The 26,956-nt window shown below is 43.8% G+C and overlaps 1 protein-coding gene across 4 annotated transcripts; it reads left to right on the top strand.

The window, feature by feature from the left end:
* The first annotated feature begins 214 nt into the window (after nt 1-214).
* LOC111578140 (coiled-coil domain-containing protein 9B) lies at nt 215-24,593 on the top strand. 4 transcript variants are annotated; one of them, XM_023284751.3, is made up of 14 exons: nt 216-466; nt 9,953-10,060; nt 10,155-10,259; nt 10,398-10,553; nt 13,351-13,500; nt 15,750-15,812; nt 17,471-17,649; nt 19,215-19,264; nt 19,352-19,402; nt 19,486-19,582; nt 20,470-20,503; nt 20,593-21,184; nt 21,261-21,343; nt 21,701-24,593. In XM_023284751.3, the coding sequence occupies exons 1-14, from the start codon at nt 455-457 to the stop codon at nt 21,725-21,727; spliced, it is 1,707 nt and encodes a 568-aa protein (XP_023140519.2). In that variant the 5' UTR covers nt 216-454; the 3' UTR covers nt 21,728-24,593. The 4 variants fall into 4 exon arrangements, with proteins under 4 accessions (XP_035810745.2, XP_023140519.2, XP_035810784.2 ...); XM_035954852.2 differs by having other exon boundaries at nt 215-466; nt 21,261-24,593; XM_035954891.2 differs by lacking the exon at nt 216-466 and adding an exon at nt 563-945 and having other exon boundaries at nt 21,261-24,593.
* The last annotated feature ends 2,363 nt before the right edge of the window (nt 24,594-26,956 follow it).

Below are 26,956 nucleotides of genomic sequence, written 5' to 3'. Positions count from 1 at the left end.
GTGCCAATCCAGAATTTTAAGCATGAAAACATTGGATGTAACAGTGTATATTTGCTGCAAACCCTGTGATGACACATGCACCTAAAGGACAAATGGGTTTTTAATTTTTGTTTGTTATGATGTCACAGAGTGCAGAGGGTGGCAGGATTTAGCCAGCATGCTGTGAGCAGAGGATAAGTGAGGAGGGGAGAGAGCAAGTGCTTTATCAGGGGGACAGAGGGAGCGAGAGAGCATTTATGCAGGAGGGTTGGGGAGAGAGAGGGAGAGAGAGCGAGGACGAGCGGGTGGGTGCTGTGAAATCCGTTAACAGGGGAGCTCTGTGCATTTGTTAGACGTCTTGGCTGCTTGCCCAACTTGGCTCATTGTAATCGAGGCATGATCGTCGACTCCAGGCAGCCCTCTCTGCCGCCTCGGCTGCCTTGCGCCTGGACCCAGCCCAGCTCTTACCGCTGACATGGAAAGACCCGTGAGTGCCTTCTCTCTCTCCTTCCCCTCTCATCCCACACTCTCTGCCTCTCCGGTGTTAGGTTCCCCCCTTCTCCTTCCTCTCCTGCTCTGTCGCAGATTTTGCTGTGGCTACATGCAGCGTTGTATCTCTGGCTCTCTCTCTCCCCTGCTGTCGCTCCTGTAGGAGGCAGGAACGCTGGGTAGGGAGGAAGCCTTGGCAGCTTTCTCTCTGCAGGCCCCTTCCTCCCCCCTTTTGCCTGCCTGTCCGGGCATGGGTGCCGTCCGCTGGCAGACCCACAGCGTCTCTGTGTGTCTTTGATTGTGTGCGCATGTTAGCCGTGCTGCTGCACTAGCACAGAACCGGCCGGCAGAACCCAGAGGTTCACACCACAGAGTCTCCCCACTTTGATTTTGTGGAGGCTGGCGTTCACTTCAGTCTCCGCCATTGGGCTCACTGAGATTCGTCAGCGTGTCTCTCCATTGCGCCTATTCTTGGTGGTATGTCCTCATGGTCTGTTGTGTTTGGATACCCTGACAACTAGAAGCTGTGAGGTAACCACTTTCCAGTCTGCTGCCTCCCTGAGTGAGTCCAAACTTTTCTCATGCTTGCTGTGTCCTCGCTGGTTTGTTGTTATTTTACTAGAAGTCTGCGCTGACAGACTCCGATCTGAGATCCGATCTCTCTGATGGTAAGATCTGAGTGCGAAAACTGATTTCAAACATCTCAGTGGCAGCCATGCTTTGCAGGCGTATCAGCAGCAGCGATGGAAAAAGCATGAAAGAATTCCTTGCAGTCACAAAATAATGGTCTTTGTGCGGTCGCTAGCAGTGAGTCATTATTCTGTGCTAGTAATATCACACAGAGGCAACCTTGACTCGTGTGTTCTCACTGGGGCAACAGTGGAGGATGACTGACTCACTTTGGCACATCTACCTCCTGTCTCTGTCAAAAAGGTTTGACCCCTCAGAATAAATTATACACAGTGCCGAGAATGGGATACTTCAAAATGAATTATGTTTTTTCACAGTTGCGACAAGCAGAAGTGGCAACTTTTCCATTTGGCAGCGTTATTGTCACTTCTCTGGAGCTGTGAAAAACAACAGATGATGCCAGCTTTAGCTGACTGAGTGCAGAGCTCCTTTTTTGACAATGACTGTCACTCATTGAATATTATCCAAGTACTGCTGTTTGTGTGTGAATGACATCTTTCTGAAGATATGAAGAAAAATGGTGCTGGCTCGCAGTAAGAAAACAAAGGCCGAGGAAATCACAAACTCAAAACTGTGATGTTTCTTTGTTTTTTTCAGTTTTGGCACACATTTGTGAATCACATCACTGTCCGTCATGAATGCCAGAGAAGTTACTTTTATAAAAATATATTTCGGTGTCTTCAAGCTGATAAGACAGTCAGGAGCTACCTCCACAAACCTGTAATGTGCAGGTATTTCATATAAACCATTAAGATTTCTTAAAAATGTTGAGAAAAATGCTTATTTGGTCTTGGATGAGAAGATCAAAGTTGCTTTCATGTCTTCATGTTGAATATGAAGACTACACCCAGCAGCTGGTTGATCTACATCAGCATAAAGACTGGAAACCATAGACTGTATAGAGAAGGACATTTACTAAAAGTTTGAAAAATGAAGCCAACACAGAAGTGCCTTAAACCTGCATTCGTTCTGTCAGCCAGCAGGAGGCAACTCCTCTGGTTGCAAAAAGAAACCTGATTGTACAGAAGTCTATGAGGAAGTGAAACTACATCTGACTTGATTTGTTTCTCCATTAAAGATTTTCCAAGTGACTTTATTGTCTCAATTGCTACTTTCAGGTTGTGTTCAATACTGCACGATGTTCATTTAGTAAATTATGGTCCCACTAAGAAGAAAATAGACAATGAAGCAGGAAATGTCTGTGTGGATTCTCAGTCATCCAGGTCATGTTAATCCTCAGTGCTTCAGAGGAGGGCAACAGGAATTTTTTTGTTTCTTGAATTCGAGCCACCTTTTATCCAAGATATTTCCTTAGCTCTACTGTTCACACCTTTAGGCATGTAATCTGGGGGTGAGAACAATTATCTTGTCGATCATTTAGAAACAAAGAAACCCTGTGAATGTGAGGTGAAACATCTTTAAGAACCGAAAAGAGACGTTCATTTGCATTCTGCTGAAGTGCTCAAGAAAGCAAGGGATGCTTTAGCACGTGAGTGTGAATGACAAGTTGCTACCAAGATGGTGACCGCCAGATTCCAAACTCGAGGCTTCAAAACAGTCCTCCACAAACCAGTGGGTGATATATGGTGGCTAAGTCCATCTTTTATGAGCAGGCTATATTGGAAACAGCTGGCCAGGCTCTGTCCAAAGGAAACAAAATCCATTCACCAGGACCTTTAAAGCTCACAAATTGATTCTTTTGTTTGATACATATAAAAGACTCATTCTAAAATGTGGTTTATGGGGACATTTGTAGGCAGGACAGCGCTGCTTCACAGTCAGTCCTTTTACAAGGAGTGTTGCCGCTGTCGGGGAGTCTTCAACGAACTCCAGTGCGCTATTTCGGGGGTTTGGGATGCAGTTCGTGCCGCTTCCACTCCATACCATACACTTAGAGTCAGATCTGGTAAATGGGCAGGTGGTGGTGGGTGTTGCCTCTCGGTTTCCTATTGACGGGGTGTCCCTCATTTTGGGTAATGACTTGGCCAGTGGTAAAGTTCTTTTAAATCCAGAAGTTACTGCGGTCCCTATTTCAGAGCATCCAGGTGAGCTGGAGCAGACATTTCCTGAGGTATTTCCTGTCTGCGCTGTCACTCGTGCTATGTCTGAAAGGCAGAAGCAGGATTTGTTGAACGATAATGACATAGATTTAGCTGACAGTTTCATGGCTGATGAAGAAAATATGAACTTTTCATCAGCCGCTTCTGCTCCTTCTCGTTCCGTGGTTGCTCCGGCAACCTCGGTTGTTGACTCCTCTGTGGCTGAGGACTTAAATACAAAAATCTGCATGTCTCGTGAGCAGGTTATGTTAGAACAAAAGCGTGATGTGACTCTCTCAGCTTCTTTTGATGCTGTTGTGCCTGAGTCTGAAGCTGAGAAGTTGTCCACCTGTAATTTTATAAAGGACGGGATACTGGTGCGTAAATGGACGCCGCCGCATGCTTCCACGCAGGATGATTGTAGCGTTTTGACACAAATTGTTGTCCCAAATAGGTATCGCACTGAGATTTTGAAGCTGGCACATGACAACCCGCTTGCTGGTCATTTAGGGGCTAACAAAACATATGATCGCATTTTGCGGTGTTTTTTCTGGCCTGGTTTGAAGCGCGATGTGCGACAACACTGCAAAACCTGTCATGTGTGTCAATCAAATAATTCCCCAGTATCCATTACACCCGATTCCGGTTGTGGGTGAGCCATTTGAACGCGTAATAGTAGACTGTGTTGGCCCTTTTCCGCGCACTAAAAGTGTTAATAAATTTCTTCTGACCATCATGTGCTCTGTGACCCGCTTTCCTGAGGCCATCCCAATGCGTAAAATCACTGCTCCTGCGGTTGCAAAAGCCCTGGTGAAATTATTCTGTGTTTGGGTTGCCTAAGGAAATACAGACTGACCAAGGCTCCAACTTTATGTCGCGAGTCTTTGCGCAGGTCATGAAACAGCTGGATATTACTCATCACTATTCTAGCGCTTACCATCCGGAAAGCCAAGGCGCTCTGGAGCGTTTTCACTCCACACTAAAGAGCATGCTCCGGGCATATTATTTTGAGGTTGAAAAGGACTGGGATGAAGGCGTTCATCTCCTCCTGTTGGCGGCTCGCCAGGTAACTCAGGAGTCTTTGGGGTTTAGTGAATTAGCGAAGGAAAATATGTCCGTTACTCAGGCTAAAATGAAGCGATGGTTTGATAAAGACGCTAAAAACAGAAGCTTCAGTCCCGGTGACACAGTGTTAGTTTTGTTGCCTGTCCCCGGTTCGGCCCTACAAGCTCGTTACAGCGGTCCTTATGTGGTCAAGGAGAAACTAGGTGATCGAGATTACATTGTAGCCACCCCTGACCGTAAACGACGTAACCGAGTGTGTCATGTAAACATGTTGAAGCCTTACCTCTGCAGGGAATCTACTCATCCGACTCCTGGCAGTGAAGGACACAACACCGTGCTGGCGCTGTCCAGTGCTGAAGCCGCGGTGAGTTCCCAGGTGATGGAGGAGCTGTCCGGTGCTGGAACCCCCGGGGTGCTGCCTACAGTGGCAGCAGCTGACCTTGAGGACGTGGTGGGTCCGTCCCTAGCTGTGGTCCAAGGCAGAGTGCAGAATTCGGCAATGTTGTCTAAACTTGACGAGTATTTTTTGCACCTCAATGAGTCCCAGCGTGAGGATGTGGTCCAGTTAATTAAATCGAATGTTTCATTGTTTTCTGATGTGCCCACGCAAACTAATGTCCTTAAGCACGATATCGACGTGGGTGACGCGTCTCCGATTAAGCAGCATGCTTATCGGGTAAATCCGGAGAAGCGTGCTCGCCTACAAAAACAGGTCGACTATATGCTGGAGAACGGCATTGCCGAACAGAGCTCCAGCTCGTGGAGTTCACCGTGTCTCCTGTTGGTGAAGTCTGATTCATCTGATCGTTTTTGTACGGACTTCCGTAAAGTTAATGGTGTCACTAAGCCCGATTGTTATCCACTCCCTCGAATCGATGACTGTGTAGATCATGTCGGCAGTGCTACTTATGGGACAAAGCTAGATCTCCTTAAAGGCTATTGGCAGGTACCTTTGACTTCGCGCGCTAAGGAGATAACTGCGTTTGTCACTCCAGGCGCCTTTTTGCAGTATAGGGTTATGCCGTTCGGCGTAAGAAATACCCCGGCGACTTTTCAGCGTTTGGTCAACACTGTTTTACATGGTTTACCTGGTTGTGAGGCTTACCTCGACGATATAGTGGTGTATTCGAGATCGTGGGTGGACCATATTCAGCAGCTAGGGGCAGTGTTTGCAAGGCTACGTGACGCCAATCTGACCCTTGGCAAAATGCGAATTTGGTCAGGCCACTGTCACATACCTAGGAATGGTTGTGGGTCGTGGGCAAGTTAGGCCAGTAGAGGCGAAGGTGGAGGCGATCCTGTCGTTCCCTGTTCCTGCGTCTCGGCGTCAGCTACGTCGCTTTCTGGGAATGGCGGGGTATTATCGTAGTTTTTGTAAGAACTTCTCGGCTGTCGCCGCCCCACTCACAGACCTCCTTAGCCCAAAAAGGCGTTTCTATTGGTCAGATGACTGTCAGCGTGCTTTCGAATGTGTTAAGGCACTGTTATCAAACGGCCGTGTTTTGGCTGCGCCAGTGTTTGATCGTCCTTTCAAACTAGCGGTAGACGCAAGTGACGTAGGAGCCGATGCTGTCCTCCTCCAGGACGATGAGAATGGTGTCGAGCATCCGATCTCCTACTTCTCAAAAAAATTTAACAGCCATCAGCGTGTATATTCCACCATTGAGAAGGAGGCACTTGGCCTAGTTTTGGCCTTATTCCATTTTGAGGTGTATGTCGGCTCCACCTCAGGTCCAGTTATTGTGTATACAGACCACAATCCCCTGGTTTTCATCCAACAAATGCGGAATAAAAATCAGAGAATCATGCGCTGGTCGCTCGCGCTGCAATCGTTTAATCTAGAGGTTAAACATATTAGGGGTGAGAGAAATGTGGTGGCGGATGCGTTGTCACGTGTATGTTGCGTGTAGGTTGGGGCAAACCTCCACGCAACATCTTATGGGGGGGTGTTACGTGTGGCTGGCTGCTGTCTCTCCCCTTGCTCTCTCTGATCTCCCTCCTCCCTTTATCTGTGTAATTGCAGCACACCTGAGTGCTGTTAGCACTTAGGGAGGAGGAGGGTATTGAGCCCTTGTCCACACGTAGCCGGGTCTCTCACAAAACGAAGATATTTTTCTACGATTCGGCCTATCATCCACACGAAAACGCAGATTTACGTCATCAAAAACGATTCTTTTTAAAAAACTCCGACCAAAGTGAAGATTTGCGAATTCTCCGTTTTATGCGTCTGCATGTGGACATCAGTAACCGGGGTTTTGCGTTTCGAAACGTCACCGCCTGCGACAAAATATGTTCTTACGTCACATATGCGACCTGTGTTTACATTCGGTAACAGTATGGATGCTCTCACAAGGTTTTGGACGCTGTTTCTTGTACAGGCGCTTTTTACTTGCTTGTTTTTACAAGCCCAGATACTGCTCCACATTCAACAACACAGGCGAAGGACGACGTTAAGGACGGTTATTCTCCACCACCTTGCTAGGATTTGGGGAACTACTGCCACCTAAAGGTCCGGCATGCTTATGAATGTGCTTAAAAACGCACTTATGCGGTTAGCTGTGGATGAAGTTTTTTTCTAAAAACGAAGTGGTGTGTACGTAAGTTTTTTTTCTAGACGGAGGGGACAGGATATTCGGTTTTACAAAAACCCTGCTACGTGTGGACAAGGCCTTAGGGAGGCAGGAGAGAGCAGCAGTCAGAGCAGAGATTGGAGCACCTCCAAGCCACACGTCCTCCTGGACAAACGCGTGAGGGGTTTGGTTGCGTTTATAACCTTTCCCTTTGTGATTAACATTGTGTTTTTTTTCGTTTCAGGTACTTTGGCTATTCCCTCCCCACGCATGTTTAGATTGCTGGGTTTTGTTGTTTTAGTTTGGCTGTAGTTGCTGGTAGTCCTATTTTCGCTGTTTTCTTTTGTAGTATTAATTTTTGGTTAGGAAGTTTAGTATGGGGTGGTGACTGGTCCAAGAGCCCATTGCAGGGTTAGCCACGTTCACCACCCCTCTTTTGTTTCTTTTGACCAGCAGCTACAGCCCTTTTACTTTCACCATTATTTTCATCTTAGTTGATTTACGTTAGTTGAATTAATTGTTAATAAAGCTGGGTTTTTCCCTATTCTCACGTTACCTGCCGTGTCTGTCTAGTTTATATGTTGCCGGTCTCTTTGTTTATTCGAGCCTTGTCAACTTTAAAGAGGCCGTAACAGGATGTAGCTTCATATTTAGAGATTCAGTCTTATCTCACTCTTGACAAGACAGTGATTAAGTGTGCTTTCTGAGATGTCTACTTTTTTAAACCAATCTACAGTGCAGCGGTATTACTGCAGCATGTTCTACTCTGACTTCTCATGCACCTGACCTGTGCTTTAAAGAAGACGACATTCTCTCCCAGCCCTCGTGCTGCTGATTTCCTCTTCCCCCAGGCTTCTGACACATAAGGTTGTGCTACAGCCACTCAAAAGAAGCACACTTTCCTCACTCTGCACAGACCAGACTGGAGAGGGAACATTAAGTTACTGCCGGCCCAGAGGAAATGAGATCTTTGTGTTACAGACAGTTGATACTTCCCCATTCTGTGAGCCTTGTTGTAGATTTGAGTCGTCTTCAACTCAGCTGCAGCTCTTGTTTCCATGTTTGCAGTCGGTGTAACTTGTTAAAGTGAGGTTCTCTTGAAAGGAAGCATTAACACACATGTAACTGCTGTTTCATGAGAGTACACGGACATTTTCAGTGCTGGGCCTCTTGTCGTTTGAGGAGGTGTGCTCTGCTGACCGCACTTGGGATGTTTAGGATGCTCTGCATATGCATTCTGCCTGTGTAACTGAGCTTTATAATGAATGCTCCATCTGTGGTGGGTGTTATGGTGTGTTAGTGTTGTGTGCAGAATATGCAGCAGAGTGACACAGGGACATCTTTGCATTTTATAAATGATTAGTGTTTCTCCCTCTCTTCTTAATTTCTAATGTGTTCACACTTCTAAACGACAATGTCAAAGGTTTTATGTTGTAACTTTTTGTTTTATGATTTTTTTTTTTTTTAATCAATTTGTGGTTAATGTCACAATATATACAGAAATAGAGGGCATTTTCTCTGAAAATGTGTCCATAGTAGAGGTGTTGCAATATACCGGTGCTGATGATAATAATGATCAGCTCATCCATCCATTATCTATACACCACTTAATTCTCACTAGGGTCTCCATGCATTGACTGACTGATTGTTTGGTTTGAGAAAAAACACAAAGGCAGTGGTATTTTTTGACAGCTTTTTCTATGTATTTTGTCCAAATGTAAATGCAGTGTCCAGTCAACAACAACTGACAATGCAATGCTGGTGTGTAAACAGGGAGAAACCTTTTGGTTGTTACATGAATTGATTCTGTGCAATAGTAAATGTGGACAAAATAGTGCCAGTAATAATATTTGTAACAAGACTTTTTACATGTTTACACCTAAATGCACAGTAGTGCTTCCACTATACTGAGGAACAGGCTTCAGAATCAGTCCATACATATGGTTCCCCCAAATGGTGCGCCATCATTGGTAGCCTACTGAAAAGCTGCAACAGACTTTTTTCAGGCTTCTTATTGGCAGTCATGGCTGTAGGGTTATGTTTATATCACTGCCTGTTGGTTTGGCATGCTTTTTTGCATTTGGAGAGTGAACAGTAAGTTTGTGAGCCAGAAATCCAAAGTGATAAGCTGAGAAGAGGCTAAAATACTCTGAAGAGCTGAGAACTGCTTAGTTGGGTCATAATTTGTATCACATGGAATCATTTGATTCCATCCATCCATTATCTATACACTACTTAATTCTCTTTAGGGTCGCGGGGGGGCTGGAGTCTATCCCAGCTGACTTAAGGCGAAGGCAGGGGACACCCTGGACAGGTCACCAGTCTGTCACAGGGCTAAACATGGAGACAAACAATCACACTCACATTCACACCTATGGACAATTTAGAGTTACCAATTAACCTGAGCATGTTTTTGGACTGTGGGAGGAAGCCGGAGTACCCGGAGAAAACCCACGCATGCACAGGGAGAACATTCAAACTCCATGCAGAAACACCCTGGGAAGGCCAGGTCGCGAACCTGGGATCTTCTAGCTGCAGGGCAAAAGTGCCAACCGCCGATCCACTGTGCAGCCCATGATCAGTACATCGTATTTTGAAATAAAAATATTGATATAATTTTTTTTTAAATACACACGATACTGTTGTAAATAATCCTGTGCCAGTACCTATCTTGTTGACACTCATAGTAGGTCGTGGCCCCTTAATGGCACTTTGCATCCTTCATAAATCAGGAAAATAAATAAAAATAAAATCAGCAACTAGCTAGCCAGCCCCTGTCACAGCATTTGGCTACAGCTAAAACCGACATGCAAAATAATGTAATCAGAGATAACAGACAAGGGCAAGACAGTATACCTAAATAGTTTTTTGTTTTTCTAAATTTCTAGACATAATGTAGTAATGATATAGTAAAGGTGAATAATAATCACATTTTTCCCAGGCAAGTTGTTGAAAAAAAAGTAACACATTGATATTGAACATTTTTGTGAGGTTATAATACCTAGGCTCAAGGTACAAATGTCCAAAAGCACTAATGTAGAACACCTATATGAGACCTGATCCCATGAAAATGTGCTTTTTTAAATCGTTGTGCTAATTAACCAATGTGTCTACTCCCAGACCTCCAGTGACATGATGCCCAAGAGGGATCATGAAAGGGACCTGGAGCTGGACAAGAAGATCGAGGCTCTCCGCAGGAAGAACGAAGCACTGATGAAGAGGTACAAGGTGAGCGCTCACAGGCAGAGGAGCTGCTGCGATTTCCGGCCTGCAGCTCTTGCAGGCATCCATGTTATTCATTTGTTGTTTTCATTGCATTTAGGAGGTGGAAGAGGACAAGAAAAGAGCAGAAGAGGAAGGGATGGCGCTGCAGAGCCGAAAGGGCAAAGCTGATGATCTTACCATCACAATCAGCAAGTCCACCAGTGTGAGTGTCCACAAACAGCTACTATAACTGTTGCCTCGCAGCGTTGCCATTATAGCTGTCGGGCGTCGTGTTTTGGGGAAGCTAGCTGGAAACTGTATAAATATTTTATAAAATGTTCTTCTGTTTGCTTGGGAGCAGGACAGTCGTGTGGTGGTGACGAAGCCTTTCAGCAGCGGCTCACCAGCTGGGAAAGGACAGCAGGAGGGTGGGCCCGACAGAGGGGGAGACGACCCTCCACAGGGGGCTGGACGAGGCCACAGGAAGCAGCTAATGGTCACCATGGCTGGAAAAAAGGTAAATTCACTGCAGTGGCATTTTTAAGAAAAATTGAAAATCTAAAAAAATTGCTGTAGCTTTATTGATATGAATAGAAGAATATCACAAAAGCTCTTCATCATACAGATCAAGTGCAACTCACTAAAAGTAGCAACATGCTCATTCAGCTAGCATACTGTAGGTTGAAAACAAGTAGGCCATTATTGAAAATTATAACAATAAGTTAAAAAGAAAAAATGGGCGCACATAGGTGTGAGGAATATGCAAGGAAGCAGTCAAAAAATGCTTGAGTAGGTTAGACCACAAACAAAATTTGAGGATACTAAACTGAAATTGTAATAAAGTATTTACTAGACCTGAATGTATAATGAGACAAGTTATTATTTCACTACAGCTGTGCATGTTATTTTTTTGTGCATTTTACAGTATTGCATTAGGTTCATGTAAATAAATCCTATAATTAACCCTACATATTACTCTCTCTCTCTATATATACACACACACACACACACACACACACACACACACACACACACACACACACACACACACATATATATACATATATATAAAACATTTTTTTTGTTAAATTCAAGGAGCTTTACACCCGCTTCAGGTAGTTTTGGACTTCAAAGTCTAAATTTTGATGTAGCAAACATTCAGCTCACGTCACTGGTCAGCTATTTCCACTTGTTTTGTTGTCTTTGCCTCTGTACAGCATGAAACATGCACAAAAAATAATTACTGAGGACTTATCTCCATTTTTCTCCTGAATGTTTTGGCAGTTGGCAAGCAACTGGCTTTGTTTCTGGCTTCTTCTTCTTCTATTTCTTCTTCTATTACAGCTATGCATGATGTAACCTCTTCTGATGGTATTATGCAGCTGAGTTCATTTGCTCCAAAGCGGAAACAAGCCTCATTCGCATTTTCTTTAAAAAAAAAAAAAAAACAAAACTGTAATTTAATTTTCAAATTCTTTCCAAATTTGCTCAACAACTAATGGAAACATGTCTTATGAAAAAGACTTCTGCAGTAAGAATTACAAGATCAGTATTAAAAACTCAGCCGTCACTGCTTTTATCCAGAAAGGTTAATGTTTAATGAACTTATGTTTTCAGTCTGGGTATTACTCAATGCACTTTTCAGTGTTTGGCAAGGGTTGACGCTCATTTACTGGCAAGTGAATTGATGAATGTAAATTCTCATGATGAAGTTAGTAGAAAAAAATATAACTGCCGGCTAAAATATACTGTCTTATGACCGCACCCAGCTGTCACTCAAAGAGGCCTTAATTATGCATAACTTTAACTCTAATACAATTTAAATGTATGAGTTATATAACAAGAAAAGCACTCAGAGAGTGCAGTACTCCTCCAAGGCTGTTCATTCCCCCATATGGCATTGACAGAAATTCAGCATTGATATATTATTATTGATATTGTTATTGATGATCAGAAATCATCGAATGTGACCATTTAATATAGATGTACCCACAAACAAAACTACCTTGCGCTGAGTACAGGTGTGTGTTATGCATATGTACGTTATGTACAGATACCGAATCGCGTCACTTAAATATGTAGCGGGCGGCGGGAATTAATGGAACTCTGAAACACCCCCACAATTTAATCAAATATTCCTTTCATCATTTCTGATGGATAGGTCCCGATAAGTCCACAGTGGTGGATTTGTAGTCGGATCACAATCATGTGATCGTCAGCAGGCAGCTGAAATAGCGTTCACTTCTTGTCATAGTTGCAGTGATGCCGTGCCACTATTTTGCAGTGATATTGAAATATTTAACAAATCCGTGGATCCAGACTATAAGCCACATCACTGCCAAAATCTAATCAGGTGGTCCTTGTGTCATCTTTGACCTTCCCTGAAAATTTCACCCAAATCCATTAGACAGTTTTTGCGCACAGACAGAATAATAGACAGACAGACAAACATATGCCAATTGATGCATAACTACGCTGCGTTCCTTGGCAGAGTAAAAAAAACACCCGGCAGACAGTTGTCATGAACAGGGGCCAAAGCAGGTTTTTCAACCAGGGTTATAAACATGTTTATTTCTGCCTGTAAAGGTGGGCATTTTAACATGGCAGTCTATGGGGATTTATTCACTTTGGAGCCAGCCTCAAGTGGCCATTCAAGGAATCGCAGTTTTTGGCACTTCACAGGCTTTATTGTTTAGCCCTGAAGGTTGCCGCTTGCAAAAAAATCACGTTTTGAGCAAATGTCAGCACACTAACCTGCTCACAGTGATATCACCAACATGCAGCTGTTTAGCACACATAACATTTATTATGCTCAACGTCTTAGTTGAATCTATTTACATACTAACATTTGCTAATTAGCACTAGATGTGTCAACACCTGAGGCTCATGGGACTGTCATTAGTTTCCTATTAGACTAATCAAAAATTTGACCTCATGGATGGTGCTAGAGGAAATGTCATGATCACAAAATGATTATTATTTATTCTAATGGGAACAGGAGTGTGTGCACCAAATTCCATTATAATCTACTAGTTAAAGAGAAATTACACTAGAAAACAAAAATAAAGTCTAGCACTGGTCAAAATCCTAATGATATGAATGATCTGTGTAGGAAATGCCAGGTTGAAGTGTTGAATGATATGATATTCCTTCACATATTAGGCTTTTATTGTATTAAAATCTGGTATAACATATTCATTATATAGGTATCCTCAAACTATCACTTCACAGTTTGGGCATGATAAAGACCTAAGCTCTTATATTACTATTAACATTGCAGCAGTTATATATAATATGAGTAACTGTCTCTCCAGGGAAAGAGAGTGGTGAGTGAGAAGCCAGAGAAGAGGCCGGGCCCTGCAGACGTCAAGAGCCCGACTGATGACGGACAGGCAAGGCGTGTGGAGTCAGCTGGAAGGGGGAAGCAGCCATCTCACATGACCAAGAGAGACGCAGCAGCGCAGGTCTGATTCAGACGCACTGAACACTCCAGTGATCGTAGTGTTTAAAAGCTGCCGGGCCCCCTCCTGTCTGCTCCAACTCCTTTGTTTATTGTCTCGTGCTGCACCGATGTGTTTTACATAGATGTCAGACATGTGGGCTGGCCCGTCCCCTTCAGTGATGGAACACAATGGTGTGTGGATGGGAGGTGGACCTGGGCTGTGACTGACTGGGATTAGAGAAGAAGAGGGGTTGCTAATAGAGCTGTTGGTTGAGCAGAACCAAGTTTTCAAATGTGTAAGTGATTGTTATCTCCCTCCGAGGAGCTTTTATTGTATTTTTAGTGCAAGAAGAATTGATTACCCTCTGGGTGTAAGGGCCTCTGTTTATGTGAAACAGGCTGTAAAGAAAGGTCTTTTGGTATATTTATTTACATTCTAATGAGACTTGATATCTCACTTGGCACCGCTAACTTCACTGCATGCTGTGGTTCACTTGAGAGCCCATATTTAACACAGACGGGCAGAGACACATGTGCACATGCAGTACCCCTGGCTGGGCTGTGAAATGCCACACTGTCACTGACCTTAGGCCCCCCGGGTATGCAGAAACTCTGGAACAGCTGCTCTGCCTCAATCTGAAGCCACAGACAACACACACACACACACACACACAAACACACTCGGAGACACTTACACAAGCTGCTCAATCAATAAGATGATGCACAGGCAGCTGATCCTCACCACTGTGAACTCAGTCACAGTCTGGTCGTAGGAGGGGTCACAAAAACAGAAGCAGCAGCAGTCGAGGCTCAGTCTAAATATGTATACGTATGTTTGCATCTGATTGGCCGACACGCCGAGCGCTGCTTAGTGGGCCGTCAGAGTTAATGTGCACTAAATCTATGGGATGAACACACTGTTCTCTTGCCTTTATTTATGGCCCGCTAGGTCTGTCCCCCTTTATTTATCATGTGGACTGAATCAGCACTTGAACAGTTGCCAGCGCTCCAGTGCACCAGTCATCTGTGAATCCCAGAGACCTGGTTTCCACATGGTCGCTGTTTACATAACCAGTATCATTTAACACAGTTTCCGAGAGGCAGCGGGTGAGAGTGCTGCAAACCGGTGATACTGGAGGGGAACGTGTCATGGATCTATCCGACAAGTGCTAGGAAAATGTTTGCGTAGAACAGACCCAAGGCAAACTGCACATTGCTACCGCTTTGCCCTGCCTCTGAAATATTTCTCTAATGAGTGTGTGTGCAAGAGTGAGAGACACCCTGGAAATAAATAATGACTCCGTGAGAGGGGTGCGGTAATCAGGCAGTGTCCAGGGCAGATTGTAATGCCTGGAAGCACCGCGTGACTAGACTGTCTGTTCACACTCATGAGGGAGAGAAAAGACGGGAGTAAGGAAATGTAGAGGGAGTGAGGGGAACAAAAGGGGGGGAGACTACTGGCAACCCACCGTCTGTTTCCAGCCTCCGTTTCTCCCCTCTGAAACTTTAAGCGGTCTACACTCCTCTGGCATGATTGTTTCCCTATTCCCACCATCCTGAAAGGGCCGATTTGATCTAATTAACATTCAACTGCCTTCTCACTCTGAAAAGACTCATTATGTTGCCAAAGAGACAGGCCTGGCGAGGGGCCAGGAAAGAGTCAGAGAGAGAGAGGAAGAAGGAGTGTGAGGAGACAGAAGAAAAGAGAGAAGGAGGTGGTCAGGGGGTCTTTTTGTGTTTGTGCATGTGCTACGCTACATCTAGGTGTGGGTGTGTGAGCAGGAATGTGGGCGTCAGTGCCTGTAGGTGCACCGCTACACCGCTTTGTCCACTATTTGTCTTCTTTTATCCCCTCGGCTCTTCAAGCGTAACATGACTCATCCTCTGTGTTCACCAGAGCGCATCTTTGCCATCAGAGAAACACCAGAAGCAAAGTTCACACACAGTTCTCTAGCTGCAGTAAGATGAGTTTGATTTTCCAAATCGCCGGGTAGTTTCCATGTTTAGCTCCCTGCAAACTAGCCACCTGCACTGATGACCCTCGAGCAGAGTGGACGATTCTGATTGAGGCTCATGTCAAGTCACGCTGTTACATTTTAAAACCACTTGGGGGCAGTGTAGGCTTTTACATCCGAATGAATCTGTGCCTTCGCTTGAGTTTCTTTTTACTGTTTATGGCAACTGTAATGTGACTCTTCACAACCATGTACAATTGCTGTCTCACTCTTTCTGTTGTTATGCTGATCTTTTTTAATTTCTCCTCTCTGACAGGATGAGGTTAAACATGGGCAGAAGCACGCCGAGGAGCATCACAGAGTGTCAGAACAATGCCAGGTAAACAGACGTGCACTGCTATCAACATTTACATACTTTTACTCGATCTCTTAAACATCAGCTCGAGAAAACCCACGAGTTTTGAGGGCTTGAGTTCATAATTACCATATGGTTCCCAAGAAAGAATACAAATTGGAATACAGGGTTCCCATATGACAGCGCCACAAAAGCACAGAGAGATGCAAATGCAAATATGCGCTCTACCCTCATCACAAACAGACACACACAGACAGGCACAACACGTTGCCATGCACACCCCTTTTCTCTAGTGCTTGTCCCCATCTGCCTCCTGCTGGCTTGCGTGTTAACGTTGCTGGAGTAGCGCAAAGCTGTCTCACAGATCAGGCGTGCGATAAACAGGCCGACTGGGGAGGCGGGGAGAACAGGCTTCAAAGGCTGGGCGAATACGCCACATGACAACTGATGCTGTTCATGCCTCCCTGGCTCTCTGTATCTTGCCTGCTCTGCGGTCTGGGCCCCAGTCAGCGCTCCAGGAAATACCGCGCAGTGTTTTTTTTTTAAGGTGTTGTGTAAGGGAAGAAAGTCTCTTGGCCTTGTTTTGGTTAACAGATATGCTGTAAACCTCTTTTGGACCTGAACTTGTGCAGCTGCTGCAGGTTTTGGAATAAGAGCATGGTGTTCTCCACTGGCCAGTTTCGCGTTGTAATGTCCATTCTTACCTGCTTTGGGCCCCTGGTAACCTCCCCGCTGGGTACCACAGAGGCAAGAAATTGAAAAGCTCTGATTAGCAGGGTGGCAGCAGGAGACGGCCTGTTGGAACATGTGAGAAGTGGCTTCCCGTGTGGCCCCGGACATCCTCTGAGGGCCAGAGGGGAGGGAGGGGAGAGGAGATGGAAAACAGGGATGAGCACATATGCCATGTTCTTCGAAAACTGTACGCAGGAAGGCAACATGTTTACTTCACTGTGATTGGTCCACACCTGAGAGGAGAGGAAAACATGATCCACCGTAGCTTCTTCCCAGCACTGTGTTGTGTCTGTTTCTCACACTGTTGCTTGTAGAGCAGCATGTGGATTTATTTTTTTTTTTTTTTGCCTGTTAGTCAAAAATCGCACAATTTACATTTTTCTCCAGACATCAACATGCCCTGCCTCCTGCTGTCAGGCTGATGGGCTCTTTCACTCACAGACTGCTGGTTTTTTCCGTGATTTTCCCTCAGCGCTGCCTGTCGTCCTGCTTTGCTCCAAGGCTGTGTAACATGAGCCCACAGCCTCTGTCCCTTTTGATGTGTTAAAGAGCTTGTATCCCCTTAGTATTAGTGAGCAATCCTCTCTGCTCTCATCACAGTGATCAATAAACACACTAAGAAGGAAATGATGGATAATAACCTAATTGCATTTACTGTACGTTGCACTTTTCCTGGAAAACAAACTATTAGTATTTACAGTGAGGCAGTGGTTAGCATTTCAAGTAAAGTGGAAGGCATGAAAATACCAGAAACATGGTTAAATTGTTGTCTATTTATGACAAGCTGTTTTTGATGCTTTATGTGAGCTTGTCCCCTCTACTGACTGGTGTGTAGTGATTTGTTATAATGTGACACTCTGAGAGGTGTTTAGTCATGTTTCACTGCTCCATTAAGAGAGCTTCTTGTTTTTATGCATTAAAATCCACCAAAGTGTTTTGTGCCCACATAGGAGCCTGAGAACCCACAAGCAAGCACAGACCTCAACATCCCCACATCGAGGGAGGAGCAGGAAGAGTATCTGCGGTGGAAGAAGGAGCGCGAGCAGATTGACAGGGAAAGGGTGGCGCGCCATAAAAATGCTAAGGGCCAGTGGAGACGGGCGTGGGACATGGACAAAACTGAGAACATGTAAGAATTTTAAGCGCCCAGCCTTCCCAAGACACTTTATCTGCTAATGCAGTCGGTTTCCCATAGCTGCTCCTCTAGTTTCTGTATTTCCCCTTTGTACTATTTCAAATGGTTTTTAACTGAATATGTTGAATCTTATCCAGAAAGGCACAGCTTCACATTTCATCTTCCCTTTTTGCTGAGAGGTGGTTGATACAGAGGAGACGACTGTTATATGTGCACCTTTCAAACCCATGTTATCCTCCTGGCCATAGATTAACTTCTATATAAGGGTGATGTTCTTCTTGGACACAAACTCATGTTTTCACACCTTTGTCTTTTTTAAAGGATGTAACAGACGAGATCACTAGCTAGACGTGTTAACTAGTCAACATTGTATGAAGCCATGCTTGCGAGCTTCCCAGCCTTCTAGCCTTTATGCTAAGCTAAGCTAACTGCCTCCTGGCTGTAGTTCTATATTTAGCAGGCAGACATGAGAATGATGTCAATCTACTAGTTTAACCAACTATTTCTTTAAAGCATGTTTCTCAAAAAAAGAACTTAATTCTGTTGTTTCCTGCTAAACTACCAGCTTCATTAGCTATTTGCCCACATAGTAGTTAAATGAATAATTAAGGTTGCTAATTTTTCCTTTCCATCATTTGCTTCTTACACCAGTGAAGGTCTTAATTCATTTTTAGTGCAGATGATGAGAGGCGAAAGTAACCTTGAAGAACAGCATGCTTCTTTGTGTTTAGATTATTGAGTGGAAGAATCCATTAGATGAGCTATCTGGACTGCATGTTCCACCACACCGTCACAAGACTAATCCGCATCAAGTCACAGGGTGTTGCACAATGCTAACGTTGCCAAATAATTACTTTTCATGCAAACTGCATCAGTATATAAAGAGTATGTAATGTTATGTTGCCAAATTTAGTTTTGTGTATGCCTAAATTTAAAAGATTCCATTTGATCACGTTTCTCTTCTTTCGAAATGAGCCTATGAGCTGCACCGTCTATGATCCTACAGCCTGCTATCCCACTGCTTTGTGAAATCACACAATAGCAGCCCAAACTGGCAGCAGGAAAAATGATACAACCCATTAATTTGAAGTGTTTGTTAGATTTCAAACAAACTGAGCTGTAGTACAAATAGTGACTAAGTTGCAGAGTAAATTAATGTGCTGTTTAAGGAAGCATCAAAATGTAAAGAGACAAGGGAGGAGAGGTTATTTTTAGCTCGGGATAAGGGATGGAATGCCTTGCCTTATTTGGCGAAGCTTAAACAAGGCCCTCGAGTAAGAACAGATGAGGAAATGTGTTTGGGATTCGACAATTTACATGGTTTCAGTGGATATAAAACGTAGGGGTGTGACTCGTGGAGCAAATCCTCTTATTGGTTCTGCGAAATCTCAAATTCTTCCCGTAATAAATGTTCAGTCATAATCAGGAAATGTCTGAAGAGCCTGTTTATGAGGTGTGCTGTAGATACAAAGTTGGAAGTGATGAATTATTTTGAAACTGACCAAGACACTGCTTGTAGTTGGGTTTTGTTTCCTGTCTAAACTGAGTCTCTGCTTTAGGTTTTCAGACAAATCCCTCGCTGACAGAGACTGGGGTCCTTCCAGCAGAGGTGAGACACAGACTAAACTGAGAACATAAGGAGGTGTTTTTTTTACATCAATACACGATGATAAAAAGATGGATTTCATTCTTCTAGGTGGAAGAAATGCAAGAAGAGGACAACCCAGGTCAGGCGGTGACTCAAGAGGTATCCTGCTCATTATTTATTTGATTCCTTTAAAATATTCCCACAGCTGAGAAACATTTTACTTACAGTGTTCTTTGTCCTAGGTCATGACAAGCGAGGCAAAGACAAGGGAGCTAAAAATGTGCTGGTGATGAGCAGCAAAGCAAAAGGCAAAGACCGCCTGACTGGGAGGGCCAGGAGGTCAGTAACAGCTGAACATCATCTACTTATGGGACTTGCACACAACAGCCTGATGTTAAAGTTGATTCCATCACTGGGACGTCTCTCACCACAGCATCAGTTCATTGTTATAAGAAAAATCACTATAGCTAATGCAATTCATAAAACGGATGTGGGACGGCATGTTGTTTTCCTGCACTGTGCCCTAATGTACAAATTCCCCAGGATGTCATGAGAGTCGATGCAGCTGACTAAATAACCCAGAAGGCCTCACTCATATCTCACCACTGCATTCAGCTCTTCTCCTCCTACTGGATGCTGTCACATAGGAGTTGCTCTTAATCTCAGAAAGCTGCAAGACCTGGAAGTGAGGGACTTTACACATCCAGTGTGAAAGTGTAATGTGACAGATGATTTTCTGTCTGTATGTGTCGGGGACTGGAGGTAGCTAAGGGTCAGGGGACTCGGTCAAACAGCACTCAGGTGTTTCTAGAGATTCTTGTTTCTGCTAACACAGTTGGCAACAGATTGGAAGGGGTGAGACAAAACCCACAAGCCACTAAAGCGATAACACCTGAGACCTGTGATGCTGAAGATTGAGCCACTGTGTCTAATCACAGCTACACCTTATGTCAGAGTGTCCCTGGGCAAGAAAGTAAGCCTCAAATTGCCCCCAGTGGTCTCACTATCACCTTGTGTGGTGGAAGCTGGTGTGTGAGCATCTGTGTGAGTGAGAAGCAAATCAAACAAACTACAGCCCTCTATCGCTGCCTTTCTCATTCTTTCTCTTGCAGTACTTGATTATGCAGTGTTACAGCACATTGTAACTGGCGAAAGAAAAACAGATTTACAGCAGATTACTTTTGCATATTGCTGACAATCTTTTGACAGAAGTCTGTGTTTTTCAGATGGCAGGCAAATGATGAAGGAGAGAACCCGCAGGTGAGAGGTGAAACCTGTGGGAGTGTATATATAAACTGCACACTTTAGAAAAAGACACCCAATAAGGCTGTTGTAATCTCATCTCTTAGACTTCTGATACAACGCTGGAGGAATTCCTTGAGGAACTCGACGCCCTCACAGATGCCGATGTGGAGGATCTGAAAGATCAGGACGCTATAACGAAGCTCTCACCCAGCCCAGACTCGCTGCCCGAGGAAGCGAGCGGAGTGTCAGCTGCTAGCTCGAGGGAGGACACCCCCACTCAGGGGAAGTCCGAGGCCTCGTCCCCTCGGGGTTCGGAGAAGAAAGTGCGCTTCTCGGAGGAACTCATCCAGGGCGCTCACGCAAGGCAAACCGCCGGCTCTCAAGACTCAGAATCCAGAAGTCCGAGCTCTTTAAAAGCGTACTCACCTAAAAAGATCAAGCATGAAGAACAGGAGCCACGGCAGCCTCTTGAAAGTGCCAAGCAGGATGGTGGCAGTCCTCAGGATAAAGGCGGTGGTCCATTTGCTCCTCCTGTTGCCCTGCAGCAGGCATCTGAGACTGAATGCACTAACAAAGACAGCAACCCCCCCACAGCTCCCAGCTCCCCTCCTGCTGAAAAAGCCTGTGCCTCTCTACATGAGAGCTCTGTCCAGCCTGTGGAGCTTACCAAGTGCAACATCAGCAACACAAACACAGGTATGCAGCAGCTTCGGTGACTTCTCTGGCACGTAGATGGAATATGAGTATACTCACGTTGGTTTTCATTTCATAGAGGAACTAATAGACTCCGGTCTGTCTGTCCTGAGCCTGGAGTTAGGAGAAACTCACCCAACACACTCCACCAGCAGCGACAAGGTCAGTATAAGAGGGATGGGAGTCAGTCAGTAGAGGTGTGGATGGACTGATGCAGGGAAGGCGCAAATGGATGAGTAGGTAAATAGATGAAGCGAGATATGCAGTATATATGCACTGCAGCTGTGTGTTATCCAATTTTGATTCAAGTATATTCATCTCCTCTGAGGCCTGATGGAGTGCAGGATAAATAGTCTCATGAGAGAATGCCTCTTCATCTCATCATCACTGGAACAGATGCTGCACTTTATGACCTCAAACTTCAATCATTCATATGGAGAAGTGGTGCTCATGAAATTACAGAAAAGAAGTCAAAGTTTTAACTATTAATATTTGTTTTTCTGTCATCTTTTTCTACAGGCAAGAGAGCATGGGAAGATTGTTTGACATTTTTTTTGGGATGTAAATACTGAAACCAAAACACAGCATTTGGATGCATTGTCTCGCTTCAGGTAGTTCATTTGAGATACCCCGCTTACAGCTTACGAGCAAAAACCATGGTTTCATTTTTGCTGTGGCGTTTCCCACCTGCTGAAATTTTAGCTCCAATTTGACATAGGAATGGCGAGAAATGTTTCTGGACATTTACCCGCTCAAATATTTTTTACATCCAAGCACTTTATGAGTATAAAAGTCTGTGTACTGACACATCCTTCAATATGTTAGTATGCTGCTTGAGTGCAATATCATTGAATGTTTACATTTGTATGAAAATTTCAAGGTACATATCAGGAGGCTTACCCTTTCACTTAGGTAGCCCTTGACAATAAACTAAGCCACAGTCAAATTTTCTAGTGCCTGATTCTGCCTTAGAGGTTTTTTGAATAAGTGAATAAAGTCTGTATTATATGACAATACAATAGCTACAGACCTGCAGCAGAGTCTGTGTTTCTACACTCTAAACTGTGTGCGTAGATGTTATTTATTAACCGCTTCCAGCATCAGTCAATGCCTTTCACAAATAAGAAATCAATACCTTGCTAAAGCGCACATTTGGAACTTATTGTCTTTGGCCAATGACCAGGACACTGTTTCCAAAGTTTTCAAAATGTTACTACTGACATAAATGTTTTCTGTTTTCAAGTAATTTAAAGGGCCACTCCACTGATTTTACATATGAAGGTCTTATGAGTTTACTCGTGATGATTAATGCTGCTGTATTGTGTCTCTAAAGGAGCTTCATCGAGTCTGTTAAAGTAAAAGAGATGTTCTCATACTGATGTTATCAAGGTCATCTGAATGTAGATGTTATAGATTTATAACGGAAAACCTGGGATGTGGTGTTTACCAGGCAGAAAAGGTTTAATGAGGAAGTGGTTTTCTTTAAAGGCCTCATTGTCTCACAAGAACCATAACTATAGGGTTAATGGTCATTGAGACATAAAAGCTGCAATTGAACCTGATTAATAAGTGTTTGGTGACACAAAATACAGTCTAAAAAGGTTTTATCCACAGGTTATACGTCGACTACACTTTGTTTCTGTCAGTACGGCTGCGTGATTGGCTTGTTGTTTCTTGGTTCAGCTGTTATAAAGCAGCCAATTGGCTTTTTGGATGGAGGGTGGGGCATGTATCATTATCTTTGGTATTATAGAATTTAACCATAGATTTCTATTCAGGACTGAATGAATCCTGAATAGACGTCAGTGGGAGATTGCATTTCAATATGTGTATTACTCGATGGAGTGCCCCTTTAATAATACAACCTACTGCTGTTCAGAGAGACATCCTGACAAATGATCAATAACACCAGATAACTAATATCTTGACACACTGCTGTTGTGCTCTCAAAGTCAGCACAGTTTTACAGCTGAATCCCAGTTGTCTGGTCTTCCTCCGACTCATCTTATGTTGATGATGTTTTGGGCACTTAATATGAATTAATCATTTGTCTCTTTAATTTTACAAATTTAAGACATGAAAATCAAGCTGCTGAATCACAAACACAATCTGGTAGGTAAAATATTATTTTTTTAAATTTGTTTGCTCATGCTGTTTTAAGCAGCGATGAGAGTCCTGATACAGAATTGTTTTTTCACTGTTGGGTTTTTTAACCTCTGTGGGACTTACTTGGCTGTTAGAGCCAAAATTCATCTTCCAGGTTGAAGAGACTTCATCCTTTAGTTTACTGGGATTTAGCTGTACTTTCCTTTTGGTGTTGTTTTTCATTTGTTCTGTATTAACAATCATTAAGGACAGCTAATATTTTTGAGACAGCTTCCCTTGATTAAGAACTTAGCCAGTTGTTGTGCCTTGCATATTGGCTTCTTCAAATACTGAAGGTGTACCTTAATGTCATGGTTTGTATCATAACTGTTACATGTACTGTGCTGACAGTGAAGCCTCATTTCTTTTATTTATTTGCCTCTCCGTGTGGACAACCGAATGTTACCTAGAATGAGTTTGCAATTCTAAAACTATTTTAAAACGATGTCTGTGTTTCTCTGTGCCATGTATGGTTTTGTTTTTATTTATTGCCTCTGATATTTTATTTTTGGTATCAAGTGACGACTATAATAAGACGCCTTACAAGAAGAACTCTGTCCTCAAAGAAGTTTTTGGCTTTTGTCAATGCTACAGTATAGTAAACAGTTATGTAACCAGTAGTAGAGAACACAGTGGACATGCTCTGAGCTGCAGGGCTCTGTTAGCTTCATCTGTGGTTACATAAAATACAACTAATCAGGAAGCTAGTGGAAGCACACTGGGAGAACCAAGCAGCAAACCTGATGTTTGAAGCCAGTCCATCCATTAAGAGAGAAAATTGTATGAGTAGGGGCCTTATTCTGTATTATATGTGGATTTTGGATGACTGATGATGGAAACATCTGTTTGAAAATCAGGTCATCGATTACCTCTGACGTATTTAAAGCTCCCTGTGGGATTCAATTCAGTAAAATGAAATTTAGGACCTACAATCATTGAGACATTGTATGTTATATGTCCTCGTTTAGTACTTGTTTGTTTAGCTGTTAGACATCTGCACGATCACTTTCTTTAAGGTACAAATTGAAGAGGTGATTGTGATTGTCTAGCTGGGTGTGTACCACTGTCCTCCACGTGTTCACATACACTCATAAGGAAGGAATACTTGTGTGCGTCTGTATGAGTGTGTGTTTCACAGTGTGATCCCAGCTTTTTGCTGTTCAGAGTGCTCACGCTAATTTGAATCTGTGTGCAACATGGCTTCATTTACTGTAGAGCAGTTTTGAAGGAGGCGTACCGAACATCAATAAAGTTTTTCTTTATTTCAGACTCTCTAATGACTGGCGTTGATGATTTGTCCAACACCACCAACCAATATGCACAAAGAGGGTGTCTGGCAGGGTAGAGGGGGTGGATGCTTTTTGGTCAACAAAGAAGATGACACCCCTCCGTCATCCTCCCTCAGATTGCCTGCTGACTGTCACCCTTTGTCTCCTCTGCCCCTCACTTACTGATGCACCTGCGAGAACAAAGCAGACAGATTCATTCTCTACAGTTTTTTTCTATCTCAAGAAAAAAGAACAAAGCGAGTGAAAGGAACAGGACAGAGAACGTGGCAGCATCAACCGTCCATTAAGTCTGACCACAGTCTGTCTTCACGTTGGGTTTGATTAATTTCAGATGAACTCTCTGCAGGGCTGTTACAGTGGAGACGGCTCCCTCCGAGCCCTGCAGGTGGAACCTCCCATAGGTGCTACTATTTTAATTATCTCCTCCCAAGGCTATCTCCATAGCAGCCTTCTGCCACTGAGACTCCGGGGCTTGTACCCGCTGTACATTGTGTAGAAGCAGCTCCATGAAATTGCACTGAAATGCTTCACTCAATTAAAGCCCGAATTTTTTTCTTGATCTATGCACAGGATATTATGAAACCCATTATTTGAACACTCCTGGTTCACTTTGGTACTAAGCTAACTAATAGTTTGAAGGGCTTGACACACTAGTACACTACAGTGGGGGTGTAGATATTATGGAAATAAGTCCTGTAGGCTGTGTTAGAGGATTGAAGTGCAGTGTAGGATTATGTCAGCTGCTCTGCAGTGGAGAGAAGCTTCACAAGCTTGGTTTCATGAGGAAAAAATCAAATATATATATATATATATATATATATATAAAAAAAAAAGCTGAATGTTTGGTCAAAGCAGCTTTAAAGGAAGGTGGTGCTGGGGCCTGTCATCGTAGATCACACAGGCGGGTTCTGTGTGCAGCAACAGCCTTTTGTTTTGGGGCTGGGTTTGAAATTTGTGGCTTCGAGAAAAGTTGTCTCTGACAATAGCTGTCTTTCAAGTCCATGCTCCAAAAATACCATCACTAAATTGAGCTGTGTTGATGCTCGGGGTTAGTATTGGGGTTAAAACAATACGTCTACAGTTTGGGACACAGAAACATCAGTAAAACTTTTCTAACTGTCCAGTCAATATAAGGCGTTAACCAGCAGCCTGTTAGTTCAGCTCTGCATTAAGAGTCTGTAAAAACTGGCCAAATTAAATGTCACTAATGATTACAACATATTCGACAAAAGCTGAAATATAAAAACAACATGCTGTGGTTTTACAGGGTTCACATGCTGGACTATTCTACTATAACTTTTTCAAGTCTCTGCTGGTTTCAAGAAGGGCCCGAAATAAACCGCAATCTTTTGTGAAAATTAAGCAAACAAGATACAATGTTTTAATGAGAGAGCTTTCGAGGTGCTGGTAGTTGTTTTCTCTGAGCAGAGCAAGACTAGATTTCCCCCTCTTCTCAATCTTTGCGCCAAGTTTAGCTGTCAGGCTGCTGGCTCCAGCTTTATATTTACTTGACAGACATAAGAGGGGTATCATTCTTCTCATCTAACTCTGCAAGAATGCAAAAATAACCCATTACTGCAAGGAAAACCGTAAAATGCTCATTTGGTTTCCTGCCTGGGTCGGTAACACCTTCTATTAGCCGTGGTGTACGCACAGTGAGGTTAACAGTCGGAGGCTCTCGAGGTGTTTCATTACAGCTGATGGATGTAGGTTAAGTGGAGGCAGGATCTGGCCCGGCCCTGCGACCCTGCCAGAACCTGACAGGTTGGCAGTCCCCACTGAGCATGTGCGTCATCCCACCCCCTTCAGCCCTGTCATGGTTCAGTATGTTAAGCACACCTCAGTAGCTGCCCTGATCAAGGACAGAGTGTTCTCCTCCACCTGTCTCCCCCTCAGCCTGCAGACAGGAGGCTGACAAGATGTCCATGAGCTGTCTGCCATATCGATCTTAGCATCATTTAATAAATGCGGTCAAAAACCTGTCACTTTAAACTAAGCTAATTGTGTTTTTAGAAATGTTTGATTCAGCGGTTAGCACTGTCACTTCACAGCAAGATGGTTTGACCCAGCAGGTCGACTGGGGTCTTTGCATGTCCTCCTTGCACCTGTGTGACTTCTTCTCCTCCCACAGTCCAAAAACATACATGGCAGGTTCAGTGGTGATTCTTAGGTCTTTTTTGTCAGCTCTGTGATGAAGTTATGACCTGTCCAATGTGCACCACACCTCTGTGTCATCTAGGATCAACTCCAGCCCCCTGTGACCCTCCATAGGATAAAGCAGCTAAATGGACAGACTGATATGTGATTAAAAACTCCTTGCATCTCATCGGGATGTTTTAGT

The sequence above is a fragment of the Amphiprion ocellaris genome, chromosome 20 (genome assembly GCF_022539595.1).
Source record: "Amphiprion ocellaris isolate individual 3 ecotype Okinawa chromosome 20, ASM2253959v1, whole genome shotgun sequence".
NCBI classification, from domain to species: Eukaryota; Metazoa; Chordata; class Actinopteri; family Pomacentridae; genus Amphiprion; species Amphiprion ocellaris.
The sequence above is the reverse complement of the archived record's forward strand: the minus strand, read 5'-3'. Positions and strand labels throughout refer to the sequence as shown.